General features: G+C 40.3%; 1 protein-coding gene across 1 annotated transcript in view; it reads left to right on the forward strand.

Moving 5' to 3' along the window:
• The first annotated feature begins 2,603 nt into the window (after positions 1 to 2,603).
• Positions 2,604 to 10,304, forward strand: part of LOC119574462 (nucleolar protein 9-like) — a 20,176-nt gene continuing 12,475 nt past the window's right edge. The window contains exons 1-4 of the mRNA XM_037921692.1: positions 2,604 to 2,817; positions 9,384 to 9,616; positions 9,731 to 9,844; positions 9,970 to 10,216. Coding sequence (XP_037777620.1) covers positions 2,637 to 2,817; positions 9,384 to 9,616; positions 9,731 to 9,844; positions 9,970 to 10,216 — 775 coding nt within the window. The 5' untranslated portion in view covers positions 2,604 to 2,636. The remainder of the gene's footprint in view (positions 2,818 to 9,383; positions 9,617 to 9,730; positions 9,845 to 9,969; positions 10,217 to 10,304) is intronic.

The raw sequence follows: 10,304 nt of genomic DNA on the forward strand, positions 1-10,304 counted from the left end.
CGAGCAGATTCGGTCGCCTTCACAAGGAACGTCAAACTCGAAGTTGTTAGAGAAACCGTTGATATTCAGAAGTCTTGTCTTAGATGCAGCAATGGCATCCATTCGCGCAAAGCATAGAATTCCATGGTGGACCCAAATTGCCGTTAGGCGCTGTGTGAACGCAATAGAGCCTACAGGCTTTTCAAAAATAACATCAACAACGAGGACTTTTGCAGTTACAAACTAGCAAGAGCCAGGGCTCGAAGAGCTACAAGATAAGCTAGGAGAGGGCTCATAGAACAATAAGATAAGCTAGGAGATACTCCTGGTGGAGCTTTGGCGGAGGTTTGGTCCACTGTTAAAATAAATTAATGGGAGAGTCTTGCAAAATTAAAATCATCACTCTTGAGGGTACAAATTTCAGTTCCCTAAAGACATTGCCAATGCACTCGCCAGGCATTTCTCATATACATGCAGCTCAGACAATTACCATCCCGCATTTCTGTCCACCAAGGAGGGGCAGAGCTGCAACCTATACACTTTACTATAGGAGAGGACTTGGATGAGTTTGTCCGACCCCTAGAATCTTGTAGAATAACATCCGATGAGATTCGATATGAGATGAATAAGCATCTTGATCATGATGCCATGATTGAGTTGCTAGAAGTCTAGATGAAATTTGGAAAAGCTAGACAGAAGGGAGAGGTGGTATTGGCCCGCCTTAGTCAACTCAACAAGACACACACCTGGCTCCTTATACTACAAAAAAAGAAAAAAGAATCCCCCAATTTGCCACCATTGCACACTGAACCTCTAAACCAACCACGTTTTAGTAGCTTAGCAGACAAAAAAAATCGGATTAAAAAATATCGAATTTACTAACAATAGCAGACAATAATTAGAAAACTGAATTTACAAAGTGAAAGTGAATTTACTTCACCAATACTATCAGATGAAAAATTCGCTTAGTAACCTTGCCCATATGCCGCTGGTTGATAGCTAGGAAAGAAAGAAAAAAAGTGTTGGTAATTTTCGTGCGCCTCGGAATCGGTACATTACATTTGCTTGTCCATTTGGCGTGTAAACATAAACCTTACGTGTAAAAGCCCGATTTTTAAGTTTCGGAAAAAAAAAAATATATATATATACATACATATATATATATATATATATATATATATATATATATATATATATATATATTTATATATATATATGAAAAGGGAAACAGCCACAGTAGAAAATGAAACTAAATCGTAACGTTTCGAACTCTTCACGAGTTCCTCTTCAGACGAATAATAAACCGAAATGCATCCATTTCGGTTTATTATTTGTCTGAAGAGGAACTCGTGAAGAGTTCGAAACGTTACGATTTAGTTTCATTTTCTACTGTGGCTGTTTCCCTTTTCATCTTTGTGTACACGTTACTGTGTTCGTGTTTGTGTTTATATATATATATATATATATATATATATATATATATATATATATATATATTATATATATATATATATATATATATATATATATATATATATATATATATATATATATATATATATATATATAATATATATATATATACATATATATATATATATATATATATATATATATATATATATATATATATATATATATATATATGTGTGTGTGTGTGTGTGTGTGTGTGTGTGTGTGTGTGTGTGTGTGTGTGTGTGTGTATGTGTGTGTGTGTGTGTTTATATATATATATATATATATATATATATATATATATATATTTTTTTTTTTTTTTTTTTTTTTTTTTCCCACGCAAACAGGAAAAAATGGCCAAATTATAGTTCACAATTGTCTACAGTCTTATTTTTAATTTGAAAAAATCTGGTTTTTACATGCCCCTTGCATACAGTATCGATATTGCTGTATAATATTTTTTTAAAGGTAAATCAGGAAAAACATTTTACTGCATATTTTTATATGAAAATGAAATAATTTTTATTAGTATTACATATTTTATACCGTTACTTCCTAGTCTGCATGATTTGGTTGCGTTTTTAGTATATTTTGTTCTTTTGACTAATGGGCAGTATTGCTGTCTGTGGCCCATGAACAGAAGCATCCTTTACATTCGACAGTTTGTTCGGACAATAGATCGTCGGGTAAGTGTTCACACACGGGTGAATTTAGTAGTTGTTGTTTCATTGTTTCAGTAATGGATAACATCTCTCAGTCTTATTTGTTGCATATTGTATATTTGTACCGATATACGCTTACCCGTAAACGATTAATTGAATACGCCAACTAGTTTGTTTTATGTAGAGTAAATGACAAGTGTAACTGACTGATTAATAAGCGAGTTTTATTGTTCTAACAGAAAATGGAATAGTTTGTGTGATATTTATATTTGAAAGCAAGTTGGAGGAAATTCACATCCTAAAGTCCGATTTCCCCAAAACTTTATACTATTCTCTTAATCTTAAACCAGAAAAAAATGCCCTATTACATTGCCAAGATTAGATCTTTATCCATTCTACATCGACAAAACCCCTTTAATTATGTATTATCGAATTTAGTCACCCAGAAGAAACACCCGTTTTCTGTGATGATTGGCCGGCAGCGCGATGTGAACGAAGCGAAGAGATGTAAACAAAAGCTCGCAATCACATGTGGTTACGATGGCCTACCCAGAGCAGCAGAAGAAAAGGAAGCAGAAGAAGAAAAACAATTTTCTTCGAAATGCCAAGAAACTAGGAAAGAAAGGCCATTTTGGAAAAGGAAAGAGACTGTCGGAGGAGGAATATAATTATTATATTCGTGTATATGAACAGCTGAAACACGCTGAAGGTGAAGATCAAGGTAAGGCAGGTGGAGACCAGGCAGGTTCATGTTTCCTACTTCCAATCTTTAACATTATTCGCACTGACATTAATGACCTATACCGGATTTGGTTCAGTTTTCCATCTTGGGCTATTTCCTTATGAGAGCGATGCACCCACCGGAGACAAAGTCCGAAAACGTATCATGCGAACCCAAAATTATAGAAAACAAACATTAAGAACTCCAGCTGTGTAAGGACTTTGTCTTTTAGTTTTAATATGCAGAGGATATTTTCGTTATTTTGCAGTAAATATGAGGCCGGAGCAAATGTACCAGTGTTGATTATTACTCAATTTTTTATGCTCTAAGTTGGCAGTGTCCATTTCCCTCAATCTCTTTATAGCACTTGTTAACTTTAACCAGTTATAACAATCAGGCTTTCCCAGACAATATTTATTTCATTTGATTAATTCTCGTGATGAAAACGAATCTGATGATCATTTCTATCATAACCACAGCTGCCAATCTTGTATGTAGTCCTGATAAAATGGGAGGGCATGAAGTATATCAGGGAAATTATGGAGTCAAACAAGCTGAAGTAAGAAGTATATAGATTAAAAATATGTACACCCAGCAATAAAACACTTAAAATTGGCCAGTGACTCTATACAGACTGGTCTCCAATTTTAAAAACTACGGAAATTAATCCATCATTCGGTAAAGTCTACAGGATTTCACATCACCCAAAACAGTATGTCCTAACCAATAAACCAACCTAACCTTAACCTTGTGGGATTTATACTGCTACGCCAGTGGGTCTTTGTCTCTGTGCGAAACATGTGTTTACATGAAGGGACCTGGGCAAACATGTTGCAGCTGGCTGTGAGCGGAGGAGCGGAGGAACAAGCCGAGAGACGCAGTTGGGTGCTGCTCCTGTGAAGACCTCGTGTGTGCCCTTGTGACCTGATATAACTTTGTGTTGCCCTGTTATAAGCTGTATTGTGCTGTGTGACATGCTGGTTTCCCCCCTGTATTGTGCCTATAGAAAAGTGTACGGGTAAATAACTTGTGTAAATAAAGGAAAGACTGTCATTTTGTGTTTACTTCGTGCCCTGCCTCAATCATAGCCTCTTCTCCCTCATGGCTGCCGCCATCTTTGGACCACATGATAAATCGGCGCGTCTCACTGATCAAACACAAATCCCACTCCTGACACCAATTGTTACGCCGGCCGCCTCGTCTCTCTGCCACCAACACAAGGCAGGCTAGGCAGACGGCGTGTTATATACAGGGTCGTGAACACTGAACAGCTCCAAGAGGCACCGAACACCACAGCGTCCCAGAACACCAGGAGAGGAAACGCCAAGTGGCGAGGCAGGGCACGAAGTAAACACAAAATGACAGTCTTTCCTTTATTTACACAAGTTATTTACCGTACACTTTTCTATAGGCACAATACAGGGGGGAAACCAGCATGTCACACAGCACAATACAGCTTATAACAGGGCAACACAAAGTTATATCAGGTCACAAGGGCACACACGAGGTCTTCACAGGAGCAGCACCCAACTGCGTCTCTCGGCTTGTTCCTCCGCTCCTCCGCTCACAGCCAGCTGCGACATGTTTGCCCAGGTCCCTTCATGTAAACACATGTTTCGCACAGAGACAAGACCCACTGGCGTAGCAATACATTAAGATCTACATAATCCCGGACACCCATGGTATTATATATGTGCCAAGCAGGGGGTTAAGCCCCCTGCACCCCCATGTATTTAATACAAAGCAATCTATATATTCCCTAGCAAAGGGGTCTGCCCAATGGATCCCTGTGGGATTTATAAGATACATTATATATATTCCCTAGCCTGGGTAAACAACCAGAAATAGGTGGGGGGATATAATTTCGCTCTATCAAAAGTGAAACACCAAACTTTTCTTAGCTTGCATCTACAGTCTCAATTGCTTGGTTTCCAATACTTTTTTAGCATTTGGGGCACATGATTGGCTCAAATGTCAAGCTGTGGTGGTTATTCCCCATTGCTTACCCCTCCTCCTTGCTCTACTGTCTATCCCCTCGTCTCCATCTCTTAAGAACTTTGTTTTTCCAAACTTCCCAACCAACTAGCTTCTCAGAAAGTCTTGAGGATATTCAAAATTTTTTAATCATGACCTCAAAAAAATATGCCTATCCCAGATCCTCCCATTCCTTCTACACTCAAAGTGACTGCCGACATCCATCCTCCCCCTTCTGTTCCCCCCAACACCCCTTTCTCCCACTCCCTCCCAAGACACCCCATCTCCCATGCTCCATATACACCAACTCCCCTTTCCTTCCCTGTCATCCCTTTTGCTCCCTCCTCCAATTCTCCCCTCCTGATGTTTCTCCTTAAACTCCATTATGATCCCTTGTCTTGTTTCCCGATTCCCCCCAAACCCATACTTGTTGTCTTGGAAAGGGGAATGAGGACCATGTTGGGGAACATCCTTGCCTTAGGCCTCAGGCCTTGCCTCAACCAAATTTTTGTGATCTTTTCCTTTTCTTACCCCCCCCCCCTCCTAATCCCTTGCTCGTTGGTGTCGTGGGGAGGCTTAGGAGACAGAGACTGAGGCCCAATGTAGGGGATCACCCTGACCTTGGACCTCAGCCCTCGCCTCAACTAATTTTGCATGGTCTTTTCTTCTCTCCCTTTCCTTTCTTTCTCTTCTTCATCATCCCCTTCTTCTGTCCACTTCCTAAGGTGTGAGAACCGTGCTGAACCCTCATGGGGACCCTAAGGGGTAGACCGTTTCTTCTCCCCTTTTATTTCAGGCTCACCATGGCCAATGATTAACCCTTATCCGACGGGTAGTATTCATATTGGCCCGGGCCTCGCTGCCGGGGGCTTATATCGTCGCTCTAGCATGCGCGACCACTCATGCCAAATACCAGCATCCCATGCCGTTTCTTCGTAATACTACGAAGATATGTTGTATTTTCAGTTTTCATTATTTTTTAAAGTCTCTACTTGCCAAACTTCCTGATAAATCGAGACTGAAGGGTATTTTTGTTGTTATATAGACTCCATAATTGATCATTATTCAGTCTATAGTCCGAATAAAATAAGCAGTGTGCAGCATCATGGAGTTGAAATCATTGGTTTGTTGTTGTTGTTGTTGTTGTTTTTTTTTGCATGGTAGAAATGAGAAAGTGTTAAAACCGACTTAATCACACTTTCAGTGGCAGAAAAATAATCTTTTGCCATGATTGTAACAAAAAAAAACTCGTGGCATGTCCATACATACTCTATGGCATGTGCGTACGTGCCCCCGACAGATGGTCCCGCCATGCCATGGCATGTGCGTACATGCCACCCGTCGGCAATGGGTTAAGATCCTTTACCCTTGTTAGGGGCATTAAGGCTTGCCCCTTTATCAGCTAGCCTCTCTAAATTTATTGTCATTAATTTCCCACCCCTGGCTCTCCTTTGACCACAGCTCTGACTGATTCTAATACTCCTTCCTTAATGTCTGTGATCAGTTCTATCCATTCCAAATCATCCACCCAGGATATTAGTCATCCTTCAGAATACACTCCTACCTCTCTCCCAACATTGTTTTCCTCCCAACAGTACTACCTCTCTTCATACCACCCATCTTCCTCCTGCCCTCATCCTACTGCTTCCACCTGTACAAACATTTTGAGTACCCCTTTTGGCCTAGCCAGGTGGGATGAATTCTTTGATTCCCCCCTACAGCTCTGTACTCTGACAATATCCTTCTTTTCCAAAAATGTCTCCAAAAGCAGGTAGGCACGGGAGTCTGCTACATGTAGCGGAACTTCCCACTCCATGCGCTCTGGTGCGTCGCTGCATGTACAGCTGTATCCTGCAGACTAAGCAATATGTTATGACACTTTTACACATGACCTGTCGGTAACAGGTGAATACTTGTACAGGAACTGTTTCCGTCTCTCTGACTGATTGTCCTGCCTACGACAAGGACTGGTCAGTCTGTGAAAACAACTTGCTCACATGCCTCATTGACTATCATGCAAAAGCAGTCCATAGCTACACAATTCTTCCCAGAGGCCAACGAAAGGCCTACACCAGTATTGCCAAGATTAGCTTCTGCAGATGTGACCTCCATGAAGTTTATGTTGGTGGAGTGTCCTGCCCGTTCCAAACATATCGACCCTTTCCCCATCAATGTCAGAAATGTTGGCGTTTTGGCCACCGCTGCCCTCTATGTGCCCAACCAGGTCATGACTGTTCAAATTGCTCTACTCAGTCACGTACGAGTACCAATTGTGGTGGCTCCTATAATGTATTTCATAGGAGCTACCCTCCCTACAAGCTTAAATCTGAGGCAGCAGTTCTCAGATTCAAACTAGGCCTCATTCTGTGTGAGGCTAGACAAGAAGCACACTTACGAGATTTTTCTCTTTCTACCTATTCCAAAACTGTACTTTGCTCTGTTCACCTCTCATCTTCTCAAGAAGTCTCACCATCTCCCTCTGGATCTCTTTCCTCTACTCTGAACCATCCTATCTCTAGTCCCTATCTCCCCCAGTCAAATTCCTTTTCCATCCTAAATTCAGGTACTCCATTCTCTATCACTTCCCCCATGCCTACCCCCCCCTTCTCATTCTACCTTCGCACCAGACAATCTAAACATTCTACTCCATCTTCTACCACATCCTCACCTACACCCTTCCTCTGCTCCTTGAACATCTATTTCCTCTTTACCACATAAGAAAACCTTGTTTCTCGGGCCTCCCCACCCAACTCCCCTCCAGAAACTCTTGAAGACCTCCAAAAGTTCCTAAACATGACTCAAGGAAATAATTCACTTCCTCATCCAACCCTTAATCCCTCTATTCCTATTCACTCTACATTCAAAGTATTTCCTGATATCCATCGCCCTCTTCCTCAAGTTCCCTTTATCCCTCTTCCTCCCACTCACCCAAAAAATACCCATCCTCTCCATGTTCATCACCATTCCCTCTTCCTTCCTCACTATCCTTACCACCCCCACTTAGATGCTTATGTGACTCCCTTATGCCTCAACAATGTCTTTCTCTCGACCCCTCCCCTCCTGACATTCTTCCCGATACTTAGTCACTTTCCCGTTCCTTTATTTCATTCTCTGGATTCTTCTACTTCTACAACATTTCTTACTATATCACTCTTTGATTGTTTCATAATAGCTCTTTTGCAGTTTCCTCATCCTACAGTAATCTACAACCTTTGACATCTAACATGTCCTATCCTGATCATTAACTCATTTCAACCCTTGACCTTTGATGTCTAGCATATTTATCTCTTTTCACCATGAACCATTTTCCTTTTCTTCTCCAACCCTTTCATCTGCCCAGTTCCTCAGATGTGTGAGGTGTGTTGAAAGGCTAAAAGGATAGTTTTGGGTCATTCCTGAATGGCCTCATGGAACCACGGGGAAGGTATTCCCGTTTAGTTATCTAGCCCTTACTGCTCGTGAGGACCCTGAGATGTAAACCATTTCTCTTCCCCATATACTTCAGGCTTCCCTTGGCCAGTAGTGATTTTGTACCTTTGTTAGGAACACTGAGCCTTACCCCTTTATCAACTAGCCCAGGTTCCCTGACCCTGTCTCTCCTTAATTGTGACTGCTTTCCCTTCCTCGATCCTTGCTGTCAGCTCAGTTCATTCCAAAGCACCTATCTTGGTCATTGCCCAACCTTTAGAAAATATTCCTTCCTCTCTCCCAACATCCTCAACTCCATCTCCTCATTCTCTGCATACCACTCCCTCTTCCTCCCATCCTCGCCCTTCATACTGCTTCCACATCAACAATGTTAGGTTAGATTATTAATTGTCTTTACATATAGATGTCTCCACAAGCACTAAGTCACGAATGAGCCATTGATTATTTCACAGTATCCCTTCTACTCTGAAATATTAGTGGTTTCTGTTCTTACACACCTGTATTTTCCATTTTATCTAATTGCCCTTAACTCTCCCCCCTTTCCCATTTTACCAATCCCTGTTTCCTCAACCTCTACATTCACCTCTCTTTCTTTTTCAGTACCATGCAATCTGAAAATGATGTACAACTTTTTCCATGTAGCACATTTAATCATTAGCATATTAAATCCACTCTTTACCCTTTTCACTACTATACTCTCCTATAGTATTCTATGAACTTTAACCGTTTCCTAACGGGTAGTATTCATAGTAGCCCTGGCCTTGCTGCCTGGGGCTTATATCATCGCCCTAGCATGCACGACCACTCATGCCAAATACCAGCATCCCATGCCGTTTCTTCGTAATACTACGAAAATATGTTGTATTTTCAGTTTTCATTATTTTCTAAAGTCTCTACTTGCCAAACTTCCTGATAAATCGAGACTGAAGGGTATTTTTGTTGTTATATCCTCCATAATTGATCATTATTCAGTCTATAGTCTGAATAAAATAAGCATGGCATGTCCATATACATACATGCCCATACATACATGCCCACGGCAGATAGTCCCGACATGCCATGGCATGTGCGTACATGCCACCCATCAGGAATGGGTTAATGTCTAGCACAGTATTTGCTTTGTTTAACTATTTACCATTTAACATTATCTTTCTTGTTTTCAGAGATTTTGGTCCGTAACTTCTTCCGTGAATTACAGCGTGAAGGGCAAGAAAAAAGTCTGGCTGGCAATCAGATCATATCAAGGGTATTGGACCATGCACTCCCCATTGCAGACGTTTGTCAGGTGGTGGAGTTCACCCGTGTCTTTAAAGAAGATATACGCTCAACATGTGTAGATCCTTTTGCCTCGCATGTAATGCAAACATTATTAGCTCTGGCCCTTAAGTATTCACAGGTATGTTTTTCTATATTATATTACCAGATTTATAGTGTTATTTTATTATTTTAAGAACTTGGTTTTGATTCACATTTTTTGATAGTATATTTCAGCATTCATTTTGTGTTTTAGGAAAATGCTACACAGATGAGGTTTGAAGAGAATGAGGAGACCAATGAAGTTACAGAAAAAAGCATTCCCGTTACAAAGGAAGTAAAGGAAGAATTCATATCATTCTTGGAGAAGGTTAGTTGACAGCTCTACACATCAACTAAAGGATTTAAAAAGAGTAATGTTGCTAAGGTCAAAATGTATATGGTGAAATAAGAAAAAAAAAGTGTTTATTTCTTTAATATTATTCTTTTTTTCAGATAAGTAAATTTGTTTACAACAATCTAGAAGACTTCATTTGGGACACATATGCAAGTCACATTATATGTTCTATCATTATGGTTTGTTCAGCAATTGATGTGCAAAACACAATTAAAAGCAAACAAAAGTCACAGAGTAATCATTGCCTGTTCAGAGAAGAAGGAAAGGAGCTGAAAGTTCCTGCAGTATTAAATTCAATACTTCCAGACATTGCAGAGAGGTTTACCAAGTTACCTGACATTTCAGGTAAGTGTTACTATTTAGCCTAAGTGTTATTTGGTAGTCTTTTCCAAATTTTAGATTGATATGTCAGAATCTGACAGGGCACCATAAA

Source organism: Penaeus monodon, chromosome 6 (assembly GCF_015228065.2).
Source record: "Penaeus monodon isolate SGIC_2016 chromosome 6, NSTDA_Pmon_1, whole genome shotgun sequence".
NCBI classification, from domain to species: Eukaryota; Metazoa; Arthropoda; class Malacostraca; order Decapoda; family Penaeidae; genus Penaeus; species Penaeus monodon.